We start from the raw sequence: 15,596 nt of genomic DNA, 5'->3' as shown, positions 1-15,596 counted from the left end.
TCAAAGAAATGTGAAACTTGTTTAGAAACCTAAGGAAATTTTGACTTATTCTTAAAGTAATAAATACCATAAAATTACTTTTAAAAATGAAGAAAGTTTCAAGAAGTATGGACATATCATGAATCAGAAATTTCTCTAGTCAAACATGAAATAGTTTTCTTGATTATTGCCCGAGAGAGGGGGGAGGGGGAGAGAAAGAGAGAGAGAGAGAGAGAGAGAGAGAGAAAGGGAAGGCTGCTGATAAATAAAAGCTCAATTAAAATAAAACCACCACTGAACCAAAAACAGCCACTTAACAGTACAACTGAAGTAGTTGCAAATGTATGTGAAAGCCTGGAGCCGAAAGTATGAAAAAAAATACTGGTGACCTTCATACAACTATGCTTAGTATGCTTTTGAATAGGGGAAAATAAGATTTCTTTTCATAATATAAACATACATGCACTAAAAAAAATACTTAAACATATTAATTTAAGACTTCACTTTATTCAGCAAATTAATTTATTTACACAATTGGGAATGCTGGTTGAATTTTATCAGTGGAATAAAAACAATTCTAGCAGATACAATACTGAACTCCCTTTACACATCTCCAGAAACACTGACCAACGTTTTCCTTACCTGTATCAGGAACATCAAGCACAACAGTGGGATAGCATCATAAGACACTGATATAACACACCACTGAGGATCCAGTACACTGTGGGAATTTACCAATACTTTTGCCGAACTTTAAAAAAAAATTCAGCAAAACCAGCATTAATAGTTAACATCAGAGTATAACTCTGAGATCAGTGGGTCAGTAAAAACCTTATCAGATCATACATAATTTATAAAGTGACCTGATCTACATCAAGCCATTTTATCGCAGAACCAAAACAAGATGAGATTATATTATTTAAGAAGTCAATGATCTGATAAGGATCTAACTCAATTGAGATTAAAATAAGAGATGCAGAGCACAGCCCCTATTAGAACAAGCTAACTTTTCAGATGTCCAAAAAGAAAAAAAATCACAAAAGAAAATAAAAAAAACACTTCAACATGAAGCTACTATACAGAGTTTGTTTCATTTTCCATGAGAGTTCAGAGCTGAAATTTAATCCTGACTCTTAAGTGAGAATGACAGTTTGGGCCTAGACTTTCCCTTGCCTAGGATAATTTTTTGTTCTTCCTTTTGCTGACGTTGTCTTTCTTGTTCTAGTTTCATCCTTTCCTCATGAATTTTTCTTTGCTCTTCAACAATTTTCAATTGTTCTTCAGCCTGTAACACAAACATAGAATTTAGATAATGTATTTCCTAAAAATAGCACATATATTTTCTCATCATCTGTTACTCCAACATGAACACTCAAAAGATACTGTGTTGCAAAATGTATTTGCTATGAATCTCAAATGCTACATCACTAAATTATTTAACAACAGCTGAAAACAAAATAGAAGGGATTATTTTTATAACGAGGGATCAAATCCACATTATGAAATCTTAAAACTCAGAACTCAAGACTGAACCACTCATTTTCTTATTGCTGAAGTATGCTGCCATGGATTCTATTTTGGGTGGGTGAAAGTGATGTCGCATCACTTTCAGCTACCAGTTGTGTTTTTTCTTTCTTTCTTGGATGTTTGTATGGGATGAAGAGTAGCATTTTAAAATCTCCCCCATCTGCTAGCTGTTTTTGGATTAACTTTTTTTAAAAAATATTTTGTCCCCTGGAGTTTGGGGTCATCAATAGAGGATCCCAAAAATAGTGCTTGTCTGAAAAATCACACACTTCTCACTCCAGACTTTAAACAACATAATATTGAAGTTCTTTTCATTACAAATCCAAGGCATTTGCTGTTTTTAAAGAAACAGGTATTCACAGTAATAGAATATGCATGACAAAAACAGTAGCACAACTGCAAAGATAATTAAGAAATGTCTTCCTGCAGAGATGGTATGTCTTAGACTGAGGTTTTATTAGAATCCGCAGAATAAAGAGGTAAGATCTCAGAAACCAGTTTAAAAATGAACAAGAGATAAAAGTGTAAAGATGCTTTTTCAGAGCGCAGAAAAAACTTTTTTATACCAAGCAATATCTGAAGCCAATTCCAAGCATATCATTCTGTTCACACAAACACATGGACAAAAATGAAAATGTTGTTATACAAAACCGTGCATCGAACCACAAACACTTATATATAGAACAGAAATACTGCTTGATCTCTTTTTCACTGTCCATTCATAGCGACTCTGGATACTTGCCCAACCTTTTACAGCCAAGTTTTGGAAATCCTAAGAGCAGAGACCTATGACCCTCAACCCAACAGCCTACAACAATCCAGCATAGAGTCAAATGCTCTTAACTCCACTGGTTACAACTATCTAAGGATGCTCAACACAATACCTGGCTGCACTGCATATTTATTCCATCACATGAATACAACAACAACATTTATTACGGTCCATAGACCCATCAGTAAAACCAAGTCATTATAAATTCTCTCATCTCAGCAGCCCATTGTACAAGATACATCTACATGGTTTCAAGTACTACCCCTATTGGAGGTTAGTTGCTTTCTCAGCCTTATTGCCGCTGCGAGGAATTTTGCCACTATGCGAGTCACCCTGTGACACTTGTCCTCTAAAAGATATCTAACAATACTCTGGGGGGATGGCTGGTCATGCGGGACAGGATTGGATATAAAAGTTAGCTATGCTGCACTGTGAAGTAGCAGTACTGCGATAAAATGTGTTCTATTGTTTCTATTTCATTTCCTCCACAGGGGCATAGTCTTTGGGGTTAGGGAATTCCAGACAGTCTGCCTCTTAGCAGCTCTGAGGGAAGTATGTTTAATCTCACCTTTGTAAAGTCTGCAATATTTATTTACTCACTGAAAGGCTTTTAAGGTATTCACATGTCTTAAATGGCTCCTGTACAGAGAATTTAGGACTCTGGGGGAACATGGTGAATTTGAGTGGGCTCTAAGTTCTCCCAGGGCAATATCCTGCAACCTTTGCTTCAGGGATTCTTGTGCCATTTTGAATCCCAAAAGGAGCGTAAGGGGTGCAGGTAGTCCATTTGAGGCTGCTTTTCGTTCGGTCCTCCACGCCCAAAGACGTTTGGAGGCTTCATGAGAGAGGTGATGTAGTAAACCTGTTCCCAGTTTGAATGCCATTGTTTTTAACCATAGGTTCATTTTTAGAGTCCAGGTCATAGTATTCCGTGGGAATTCACCTGTTTCTAGGAGCAGGACAGCATTAGGAGCATTAGGAGCAAATGATACCATGTTAAAAGCAACGTACCCACTTCTGAGGGCACTCAAAGAGGATAGTCTTCCTTGATAGGAATTCAAAGGACAAAATTTCAAACCACATGAATACGTTTCTACTTACCAATTTAGCTTGTGCTTCTGCGATTTTTCGATTATTCTCTTCTAGTATTCGTTCTAGCTCCTCACGCTTTGCACGCTCTTCCTCCTAAACGGGAGGACAGGGTAAGATGTTAGAAAGGTAACATACTAACTCACCCATCTGCACTAGTCTTCCTAGGAATTGCTTTTGTGAACTGATTTAAAGGGGCAGCTTTATAGCCACCATCTTTGTCTTTCAAACAGCAAACGGTGCAGCCACTAAAATTGGTCTCTAGTGCTAAATTTAAATCATCCCTCCCAGTCCAAACAGCAACCAACTAAACCCTCCCTAATCAGAGACTCCTCACCAGTTATTACTAATATTTTAATATCACACAAATCAACAAGGACAACTACAAAAACTGGATAGTATTTACCAAATTAAAAGAGAAATATATAAAATATAAATAAAGTGAATAGTTTGTCTCACCAATCATGTATACCTACGTATTCTTTACCTATACTCCTTTAATCAGCATTAAAAGTTGAATATTTACTGTCTTGTCCAGTGTCCTGCAGAGTGTGCTCCTCGGCTGCCATACGCGCCAGCTTCCTCTTTAAAATGATTTGTACTGTTAGCTTGGCAATGCCTGCATCAGCAGCTCAACCATTTATAAAGAAACAACATACAAGGAAGGCTGAGCTGAGGAATGCAGATGTTTACGGTAAGAAGGAACAAAAATTATATAAAACATTCCTAAGCAAACAATTAATAAGAAAAAAATACATTTACTGTTAGCAAAAAGTACAAATGGTAATCCATATTCCGTGGAACTATGGGTTTCCTTCGTGGGCAACTGGAACTGAATATCCTATAGTGTGACAAGCTTAAAGACAGCATCAAACTGTCTTTTTACAATTTAAACTGGATTCAGGAGTCCAGGGAAAATCAGAAATTGAAATCAAATCTGAAACTGAGTTTCCTTTATAATTTTAAAGAAATTCCATTACGCAAACCGTAAGATTCAAGAGTAATTTCAGTAACCAGGATGAATATTCAAGTTACCTTATTTTTGGAAGTTGTTATAATTATCCCAAGGTTTGCACAAAAATATAGTTAATAGGAACAACATGTGTGGGAAAACCTTCTTGCTATGTCAAGTCACCAGCTATAAGTTGGCACCCTTCACTCCAGGAATTCAGGATTATGTTGTCTAGTAAAAGTCCTGAGGAGATCAGTCACTATCATGTTTGCTCGCTGCTGTTTAATTATCAAGTTTTTGGAAATGGGGAAAGTTTTAGATCATTATTTTACCAAAATCCATTGCACTAATTTTTTTTAAAGAATTGATATCTGAAATAATTCAGTAGCTGCTTAAAGCCAAAATTTTGATTTGCAAAAATTAACCTGAATTTACAGCACATGCAATTTTAAAAAAATTTAAACATGCTGTATCATAATAAAAAATTATCAAGGGGAAAATGAGCTTACTGAAGCTTCTCTCCTAAATAACTAGAACAACTCAGTGAGATCCCCAAACAGGAAAAAGGAGTGAGTTGTCAGAATAGTCTGACAACTATTTTCATAAAAATTCAAAAGGAATGCAACTTCAGAATTTTAGGATCCTGGAGTGATTAGTGCTAGCAAGCATTAAAATCTCCAGTAGCAAGTTACTGTCTCACAGAAAGACATTTTCAGCTTCTGCTCCAGCTGCTGACAGAAGAAGTCACATGTTTAGCTCAACGTCAGACAAGGACAACCTGCTCTTTTACAACTCTCTAGTCTAGAGAAAAAGAAGGAGTTGTTAGTAGTCACTGAAAAAAAATGGATCTCATGAATCTGGCATAAGCCTTTTGTGAAGAAAGTGAACAGGATCAGAGTCCCAGAATTAGTCCACTGTGTTTTCAGAAAGAATGCATGATTGCCTTAAAGGGAGAACAATAAAATCTAAGTCTTTTAAAAGCAGTACTGCAACTCAGTGCTGGACCCTGCTTTTACTTTCTCCCACTGACTGAAGGCGTGAAGCCTCTTACAGTCTAGGTAAAACAAACAAAGGAAGGATACATAGTTACAAATTGTTTAACCCATTCCCCCAGTAAAAAAGGACTGTGGATATATCCTGCAGCCATGGCAAAAGTTTCAAACAGTTCTCAAATATGTAGGTCAGTTCCATTAAAATTCAAGTATCCTTGCACAGGTTTTAGGAGAATAACTGTTTTAGGTATCAGTGAGTTCCTCTGAATAGGTTAGAAATTAGGTTTCGCAGCAATGCAAGTTTACACAAGAAGGGAATTAGATTTGCTGTATTCCATCTCCTTCTGAACGCAACAGGAGGCACAACCCAACACTGAAAGTTTTGCCATGGACTGTTTCTACTTTCCAAACGACCGAGCGTTACCTCTCTAGCCTTTTGTGCTGCTAGTTCAGCTTGGCGCTGTCGCTCGAGTTCTTCGAGCAACTGTTTTTCCATGATGCGCTTAGCCTCCTCCACCCTGCGGAGAACTTCCCGCTCAATCTCATCTTTCCGTTTCTCTAGTTCTTCTTCCACTCGCTTTGCCACAAGCTCTTCAACTCTTCTGGCTGTCTCTTCTTCAATGAGCTTCTCTTCTATTTCTTGCTGTCGGCTGAAAAGACAGAAATACTAGGTCAAGAATTGTAATCCCCTCAAACAAGTCAATTTACACTTATTCACAGATACATCAGTATTACCATGCAAAATACTGCACATCACTATGCCTGTAATTTACATGTATTCATATAAAAGTAGAAATACTCCTATATTTGATGCCATGTTACTGTTCACAGCAGCATGAGAGTTTAATTCCAAGAATGCTAATCCAAAATATTGTTAAAACAAAAAATTCTATTCCTGCTAACATACAATCTAACCTCATGAAAATTATAGTGTTCTCACGATTTTAGAGCACAATGACCTTGCATTAATTTCATAAAAAAATAATTAGATGTATTTGTGATACAATACAGAGCCTTCTCAAACTATCATTTTTACAGCAACAGAGAAGCAATTTCAAGCAATTGTAAAAGCACAAATCTTTGTTAAGGTCAATACACAAGAAAGCCTACACAACTGGATAAAAATACAGATTTGGTGAAAAAGCTTCTAGCTACAGAGGATTCAACAACAGCAGCAGCACAAAAAGGACATCTCAAGCCAGAGGCACAATGTTTGCCTATTTGAACACTGCAATGTAATTTATATGTCGTCTATTTTAATCCAGCAGATGCTTAGCTATCATAAGATGGGTATTTTAAACAGATATGATGGAACAGGAGTCCAGAATAATATTCATTCTTAATCAGGTGTTAGAAACCACTGGAGGAAAAGTTTATTTATGATGCATTCCAGTCTCCAGTAAATAACAGCTTCACATTTATATCCTCTTTCTTTGCAACCATGAGGGTCAAAAACATTAGGCACCTTTCTCAATCGTTAAACACGTAGCTCAACTGATTTTATTAGAAGCCTATGCCGAAATCCTGCCTATTTTAAATTAATAACTACATATGATTAACTTTTGGGATATTATGCTGAATCCAAATTTGGTACTGTTAGAAGTTGAGGAATATTCCTTGTATAGGAGGAACTCCCACTGGAGTTTATCGTGCTGTCAGCCAATCTCTTACTTTAAAGTACACATGGAGTATTTAGAATAGTAATAGTAAGGTGCAAGACATCTCCCTGTCACACATGTTGGAGATATTTTTGCATCTGCTGTCCAGATCTAGATCACTTTGGGATGTTATTTGACTGATGAGCTTTTCAGACATGTTAAGTATAGTTCCTACATTATGTGAAGCTGTAAGACTGCAACAAATGTAGATTGATTGGCAGCTTTTACCAGTGTAATGTCCAAATACTTGTAGCAGGATCTTAAGAAAGTATGAGAAAAGCATCTTAATGGGCAGAAACCCAATTATTAACATATGAGGCATTAACATAAGTTTAAAATTCACAATGTCGGCTACCCACAACTTTGTTTACTTTGTTTCAGGGTAACTCAAAGTTTTCAGGCAAATTGCACCTTTTTAAAATGTGATATGAAAGAAGCTGGGCATAAGAACTCATCTGTTCTAAAATGTGTTGATTTTCAAAAGCTAACTAGTGCTCACTGTATTTTAGCACCAGCTACAACTCTTCCCCATATCAATAATTGGGTTTTGCTTACCATTTTGATTATTAAACCCAGTTTAACTTGCCCACTCCATAAACAAGTATTCACTAATTTTCAAAATACACGGACTTGTATACTAGCAAAATATCAATCAAATCCTGTCACCAGTTTGCCTTTCTTGGAAAATCAACAACAAGGTAATGTTCAATTGCTTAAAAGAAAAAGACCAAAGCCCGTACAGTATAGTGGCCTGAGTGTTAAACTAAGACTCCAGGAGACCAGGGTTCAAATTTCTACTTGGCCTGGAAACCCACTGGATGACTTAGGGCAAATTTCTTGTCCTCTGCAATAGCAAACACCCTCTGATCAAATCTTGCTTACATAAATCATGACTGGGAAACACAGAACAATATAGGAAAACACAGCATTAATGATCTTCAAACTCCATATTTCAGTATAAGTGAATAATGGATCAACATTATACTTCTCACTGAGATTAGATATCAACTGACATATCAATGTAAGTATTTTAAGTAGTGGCACACATTAATTCAAAGAGCAAGCCTTCTGTACAAGAATGTGTGTATAAAGAATCCATTAAAAATAATTCTAAGAACAAATGTTAAAAATGTAGAGAAATATATGCAAGTAACAATTCTGCAAGATAATGTAATGAAAGTTCTTGAACTTTCACCAGGCGGACAATTCCTTCTTTAGGTTGAGTAAAATTTCTAAGTTTCTTCAACCACAAATCAATAAAATACTGCACCTGTTATTTTTTTCATGCCAACAACAGCACATGATAATATATCCCACTTCTCTGAATAACATGCCAATGAAAGAAGGGTTGAATAAACCCCAACTATACACAAACAAACAACTTACATGTATGTATTTGTATGAACAACTGGTTACTATCCCAATAAAATGTATAGTAACATCCTAGCATCCCATTTATTGCTGATTAAAAATTATGCATATATACAATGTAATTTATTTTACATTGCATACAAAATGATAGTATGTATTTTATTTATTTATTTTATTTCTTGCCTTTATTGACCGCCACTCTCAGCCCTAGGGCGACTCGTGGCGGTGAACAGCACATAGAAAGACAGTGTACAGTAAATCACAACAATACAAACCAGACTACTACAACATAACATATACTTATGCTAAAAATCCGCTTCGTCAAATCCTGGGGTCATAGCCGATCTCATAGTCCTAGTACATTCCAGTGTCGTTCCAACAATACCCTCAGTTGAAGGCCTGCTCGAAGAGCCATGTTTTCAGGCCCCTACGAAAGGCCATCAAGGAGGGCGCCTGTCTAACTTCAGCAGGGAGGGTGTTCCACAGCCGGGGGGCCACCACCGAGAAGGCTCGCTCCCTCGTCCCCGCCAGACGTGCCTGTGAGGCAGGCGGGACCGAGAGAAGGGCCTCCCCGGATGATCTCAAGGTCCTCGTGGGCTCATAGGCCGAGATGCGGTCTGCCAGGTATTTTGGGCCGGAACCGTTTAGGGCTTTGTAGGATAACACCAGCACCTTGAATTGGGCCCGGTAGCAAATCGGCAGCCAGTGGAGCTGGGACAGCAGGGGCGTTGTATGCTCTCTGCGTCCTGCTCCCGTTAACAACATGGCTGCCGCGCGTTGGACTAGCTGAAGCTTCCGGGCCGTTTTCAAGGGCAGCCCCACGTAGAGAGCGTTGCAGTAGTCGAGACGGGATGTGACCAAAGCGTGTACCACCGTGGCCAAGTCAGACTTCCCAAGATACGGGCGCAACTGGCGCACGAGCCTAAGCTGTGCAAATGCTCCCCTGGTCACCGCTGAAACCTGAGGCTCCAGGCTCAGCGATGAGTCCAGGGTCACACCCAAGTTGCGAACCTGCGCCTTCAAGGGGAGTGCGACCCCGTCCAGCACAGGCTGTAACCCTATACCCTGTTCGGCCTTGCGACTGACCAGGAGTACCTCTGTCTTGTCTGGATTTAGTTTCAGTTTGTTCGCCCTCATCCAGACCATTACAGCGGCCAGGCACCGGTTCAGGACTTCGACGGCCTCCTTAGTAGCAGGTGGGAAGGAGTGACAGAGTTGGACATCATCTGCGTACAGATGACACCGCACCCCGAAACTCCGGATGATCTCACCCAGCGGCTTCATGTAGATGTTAAACAGCAAGGGGGACAAGATGGAACCCTGAGGAACGCCACAAGTCAACGGCTGTGGCGTTGAACAGGAGTCCCCCAATAACACCTTCTGGGTACGACCCTCCAGAAATGACCGGAGCCACTGCAGAGCAGTGCCCCCAAGACCCATCTCTGCAAGGCGCCCCAGAAGAATACCGTGGTCAACGGTATCGAAGGCCGCTGAGAGGTCCAGGAGCACCAACAGGGACACACTCCCCCTGTCTAGCTCCCGGCGCAGATCATCCACTAAGGCGACCAAGACCGTCTCGGTACCATGTCCCGGTCTGAAACCAGACTGTGCCGGATCCAGATAATCCGTGTCTCTCAAGAATACCTGGAGTTGTGAGGCCACCACGCTTTCCATGACTTTGCCCAAGAAGGGAAGATTGGAAACAGGCCGAAAGTTGTCCAATTTAGTGGGGTCAAGTGATGGTTTCTTCAACAGCGGCTTTATAACAGCCTGTTTTAGGCTCGCTGGAATCTTGCCTTCCCGAAGGGAGGCATTAACCACCACCGTTACCCACTCGGCCAATCCCCCTCTGGCCTCCTTCAGAAGCCAGGATGGGCAGGGGTCTAGGATGGACGTGGTGGGTCTCATTCCTCCAAGTATCTTGTCCACATCCTCGGGTTTCACAAACTGAAAAGAATCCAACAAAATCGGACAAGCAGGTGCTTGTGTCACATCCACGGATTTTTAATACTGGGAAGAAAATGTTGTTTAAACTAGAATAAGGCAAGTAATTAATAATTAGAATAAATGCATTTGCTTTTATTTGTTACTGTTGTCAACAGTACTCCATTAGCAGTTCTCACTATATTACAGAGGGATTTATTCTGCTTGTCTGTATGTGTCCTTTCACATTTTTATAAAATTTGAGCAGTTTCCCAATCTATAACCTTGGGTGCAACCCTGTCTGCTCTCTGCTCTGAGAAAGTGTATCCTGTGCATTCAAGATTTGAGCCTCCACTTGTCACCAGCCTACTATGCATAATGCTCTACTTCAGGGGTCCTCAAACTAAGGCCCGGGGGCCGGATGCGGCCCTCCAAGGTCTTTTACCCGGCCCTCGCTCAGGGTCAACCTAAGTCTGAAGTGACCTGAAAGCACACAACAGCAACAACAACAATCCTACTCATCAGCCAAAAGCAGGCCCACATTTCCTATTAAAATACTAATAAGTTTATATTTGTTAAAATTGTACTTCATTTTAATTATTGAATTGTTTTTAAGTGGTTTTGCACCACAAATAAGAGATGTGCTGTGTGCATAGGAATTAATTCATTTTTTTCAAATTATAATCCGGCCCTCCAACAGTTTGAGGGACTGTGACCTGGCCCTCTATTTAAAAAGTTTGAGGACCCCTGCTCTACTTTATGCTATTTATCAAATCTCGTAATCTAGGTAAAGAAAGGATCACTATGTGCTCGAACATGAAATACATCAAGCCTCCCTTGCAGTGAATATTCAGTTAGAATATAATGAAAGCAAAATATAGCAGGGTGAAGACGCAAACTGAGGCAAAGTGGTTTATGAACAACTGGAGCAGTTCTATATTTTGTACTCAGATGTACACATTTTACCTCTTCATATCACTGTTTAATGCATTACGGACCCTATGTTCAGAATAGTAATGCTTAAGCTTAAAGCATATAGTAATGCAAATTATGATGAGAATGAAATAACGTATTTGTAGATGTTTGCTAAAATTTAAGAAAAAAAAAACAGTTAGGGCTCTCTCAGCAAAAACCCTCCATCCAATTTACTGTAACTAGTTTTCTGCCCATACACCAAATTCAATATTTAGGTAACAGAACTGCCTTCTCCAGGCACAGGGGAAAGGGGGGCTCATGAAGTGGATTAATGTTAACTTTTAAGCGAGCTGTGAACAGAATTGCCATGTTTTCAAAATAATAAGGGACAGCTAAAATTAATGGCATGCAAGACTGACAATCAGGAAGTAACTAACAACAAATTTGAATTCTATATAAGTAGCAAATGAGAGTACTGACTTCAGTTAACCTAGTCGTGTATTTCTCTGCAAAACTAATGTATTGTCCAAATTAACAAATTACATGATGCATTCTATGAAGGTGCCACATCACCAAACAGTTTTCTTCCAGTATCTTGTTCAGTCCAGTTGGTTCTCTGCATCTACAGATGCAACCATTCACAGTTTGAAAAATATATTTTAAATCCCAAAAGCAATCAATCCTTTTGGCATTTTATATAAAGATCCCAATTCTATAATGTGCGTATGTGTATAATGGGACTTCAGCATCTATGGATTTTGGTATCAATAGGGATCCTGGAATGAAACCTCAATGGATACCAAATGCTCACAGTATATTAGGAATAGCTATCCAACCCTCAGAAGGGGGTATCCCTTATATCAAAGAGTGTGCTTTGGGCCCCTACTTTACAAGGGACTTCCTTGTAAAGTAATAATGACAAATTTTATTACCTGCCTCTCCTCAAAGTTTGAAGCAGGGTACACAATTAACATACGGAAGGGGACTTGGACCTCTCAAAACTTTGATTTTACCATTTTACACCATTTTACTACACTGCTGTGTATAATAGAACTTGAACTTCATTTTGGTAAACATGGGAGTCCTGGAAACAAACACTGCAGATACAAAGGAACCATAGTATATTCCTAGTCATCACTCTTCTGGTACATATTTTGGCAAATGCCTGTATCAACCTTTAACTTTATGTTCCTGTGTTGTATGTTGAGGTACCACTGTATAAAAGAAGGAAAACACTCCTTCTATCAAGGAATGAGCTTTCCGGTTTCAAATCATAGACTTACTTTGCAAAATACTTATAATAATACATAAATTACTATTAATAAGGATTGTTCATTCCTATAAATATAAGACAAATACCCATTGATTTTTTTTTATAACTCAACATTAGTGGACACCAAGAGCCCAGTATATAAAAGGAGAGAACATCCCTTAGATCAGTGGTTTTCAATATGTGGGTCCCCAAATGTTTTGGCCTTCAACTCCCATAAATCCTAACAGCTGGTAAACCGGCTGGGATTTCTGGGAGTTATAGGCCAAAACACCTGGGGACCCACAGGTTGAGAACCACTGCCTTAGATCAAGGAGCAAGTTTTCTGACCCTCAGATCCAGGTCTTCCTCCACAAATGGGACCACCTGCAACCCTGAGAGGAAAGAAATGGGGAAGGGGGAGATCTTCTAAGAGAAAACTGGAATAACCATGAGGGTCTTGAAACCAAACCTCAATGGATACAAGGAGGGACCAAATATTATTATTATTATCATCATCATCACCCCACTTCATCTCCCCAAAGGGGACTCGCATAGAAGGGGCATTATTCTGAAGCTTTTTGGCCTGCAGATCAGGGACTTGCTTTGCAAAAGAGCCCCCCTTGCAAACCTGAGATAAAAGAGAATGAAAAAAAAGGCAAGGGGTCTACTGAAATCAAACCTCAATGAATATATAAGGTAAAGGTTTCCCCTTGACATGAAGCCTAGTCGAGTCCTACTCCGGGGGTGTGATGGTGCTGATCTCCATTTTTAAGCCAAAGAGCCAGCGTTGTCCATAGATGCCTCCAAGGTCACGTGGCCAGCATGACCACATGGCGCACTGTTACCTTCCCGCCAGAGCAGTTCCTATTGATCTACTCACATTTGCATGTTTTCGAACTGCTAGGTTGGCAGAAGCTTGAGCTAACAGCAGGAGCTAACCCTGTTCCCTGGATTCGAACCGCTGACCTTTGGGTCAACAGGTTCAGCGGTTTAATCCAATGTGCCACCGGAGACCTATATCAATGGATATAAGCAACCACCATATACAAGGAGGGGGCCAAACCTTATGTCAGGAAACAGGCGTCATATTGGGGGGAGGGGTCCTGAAATTAAACCTCAAGGGATATAAGCAAGCAGTATATACAAGGAGGGGGCATCCCTTATGTCAGGAAACAAGGTTTCTGGCCTTCAAATCAGGAACTTCCCAACCCTGAGAAGAATGAAACTTGACTGATGGGAATTGCCTAAACCAGCAGTGGTTCACAAGAACTAAAATATGGTGTACAGTCCCACTATTACTGATCTTGCAAAACCCTCTTATAGTGTTAAATATGGTTTTCTGTGGACAAGCAGATGGTGACTACTGGGTAGCTTATGTTCTGTATCAGAAATTTGAGCTGACATAGTCTAGGTCAGTGGTTCTCAATCTGGGGTCCCCAGATGTTTTTGGCCTACAATTCCCAGAAATCCTAACAGCTGGTAAACTGACTGGGATTTCTGGGAGTTGTAGGCCAAAAACATCTGGGGACCCCAGGTTGAGAACCACTGGTCTAGGTAAAGGTAAAGGTTTTCCCATAACATTAAGTCCACTTGTGTCCGACTCTGGGGGTTGGTGCTCATCTCCGTTTCTAAGCCAAAGAGCCAGCGTTGTCCATAGACACCTCCAAGGTCATGTAGCCAGCAGGACTGCATGAAGCACTGTTACCTTCCTGCCTGAGTGGTACCTATTGATTTACTCACATTTGCATGTTTTCAAACTGCTGGGTTGGCAGAAGCTGGGCCTAACAGTGGGGAGCTCACGCCGTTCCCTGGATTCGAACCTGTGACCTTTAGTTTAGCAAGTTCGGCAGCTCAGTGATTTAACCCACTGCACCACCGGGGGCTCCCATGTGGTCTATTCCATGTGGTCTATTCTGAATCAGCAGGTCAAATAACTGAACCGAATCTAACGTTGACCAAAAAACTGGTGGTAGTAATGTTGGAGAGTGGTCCCTGGTCAAAAAGTGGTTGGGAACCACTGGCCTAAAACAAATGTGACAGCTCAGCCCAATTGGTGGTGAGGTGGGAGAGGGTGACTTGAAAGCGAGAGGAGGCCGAGGAAGGGGCGAGGCGCCAGGAAAAGGGGCCGTCCTCCCAAGATGGTGTGCGCCTGAGAGGTGGGCGCTTGCTCGGGAGGCCGGCCTTGCCAGGCGCCGCAGCCACACACGTGCTGCGCCGGGCCTCCGCCGCCAGCGCCGGGCCCTGGCACACACTGCGCCCCGCAGGCCTCGGGAGGGCCTTGCAGCAACCGCCTCTGGGCGCTCCCCTTGGTTTCATAATCTATTCTGGAGGAGGAGGAGGCCGCCCTCCCTCTCTCTCCCTCCCTCCTTCCCTCGGCCCTCTTACATTTTCCGCTGCCGCTCGAACTCGGCCTTCTTTTCCTCCTCCTCGCGCTTCTGCTTCTCGTCGAGGCTGCTGCGCTTGCTGACGGTGCGGCCGAAGATGTCGATGCGGTCGGGCGGGGAGGAGGCGCGCTCCCGCTCGCGGTCCCTCTCCCGCTCGCGGCGGGACGGGGCGGTGTTGGAGCGCGACCGCGAGCGGGACTCCCTCCGCCGGGCCCGCTTGCCCTCCCGGGACTTGGAGCGCTTGTGCGGCCGCTCCTTCTCCCGGGAGCGGGACCGCGAGCGGCTCCGGTTCTTCTTGTTGTGCTTTGAGCTCTTGACGCGCTTCGAGTGGGACGAGCTCCGCGAGCGGGAGCGGCCCATCCCGAGGGCGCCTACCTGCCTCCCTGCCCTCCGCGGACCCCGGCAGAAAGGCCCTCACCACCGCATCCGCGCCGAAGCTCCCGGGCAGCGGCGGCGGCGGCAGTTCCTCCCTCGCAACAGGCCCCAAGCCCGGCCGCGGCGAAACAAGATGGCGGCCGCCCGAGTCCGAGGCGAGGATTCTCCTCCTTCCTCGCCACCCACAAGCCGCCGCGCGCCGCCCCCACAATGCACCGCGCCGCTGTGCGTTGGGAAGGGAAAGCGCCGCAGTCCTCTACGGCAGGACCCGAACGCGATCGGGTGGCCTTTTCCGGAAGTACCCGAATGGAAAAAGAGTGGGAGGTTTTCGTGACAGCGAGTTGTACACGGAAATACCCGAACGCGCGAAAGAAAGCACTCGGGAAAGATCGGCACTGAAGAGATGT

At 42.1% G+C, this 15,596-nt stretch overlaps 1 protein-coding gene across 1 annotated transcript; it reads right to left on the bottom strand.

Annotated features, from left to right (window-relative positions):
* Positions 1-466: 466 nt before the first annotated feature.
* Positions 467-15,380, bottom strand: ARGLU1 (arginine and glutamate rich 1). The gene is made up of 4 exons (XM_060769592.2): positions 14,816-15,380; positions 5,736-5,961; positions 3,380-3,463; positions 467-1,264 (listed from the first exon to the last, which is right to left on the bottom strand). The coding sequence occupies exons 1-4, from the start codon at positions 15,172-15,174 to the stop codon at positions 1,100-1,102; spliced, it is 834 nt and encodes a 277-aa protein (XP_060625575.1). The 5' UTR covers positions 15,175-15,380; the 3' UTR covers positions 467-1,099.
* Between the last annotated feature and the right edge of the window lie 216 nt (positions 15,381-15,596).

The sequence above is a fragment of the Anolis sagrei genome, chromosome 3 (genome assembly GCF_037176765.1).
Source record: "Anolis sagrei isolate rAnoSag1 chromosome 3, rAnoSag1.mat, whole genome shotgun sequence".
Lineage (NCBI taxonomy): Eukaryota > Metazoa > Chordata > Lepidosauria > Squamata > Dactyloidae > Anolis > Anolis sagrei.
Note: the sequence above shows the minus strand (reverse complement) of the source record. Positions and strands in the feature narration are given on the sequence as shown.

Excerpts from the sequence above, each read along its gene's own strand:
- ARGLU1 (XM_060769592.2), bottom strand. The coding sequence starts at position 15,174 with ATGGGCCGCTCCCGCTCGCGGAGCTCGTCCCACTCGAAGCGCGTCAAG. Across the intron at positions 5,962-14,815 it reads TTCGAGCGGCAGCGGAAAAT|CCGACAGCAAGAAATAGAAG; the intron begins GTAAGAGGGCCG and ends CTGTCTTTTCAG. Across the intron at positions 1,265-3,379 it reads CAGAAGCACAAGCTAAATTG|GCTGAAGAACAATTGAAAAT; the intron begins GTAAGTAGAAAC and ends TTTGTGTTACAG.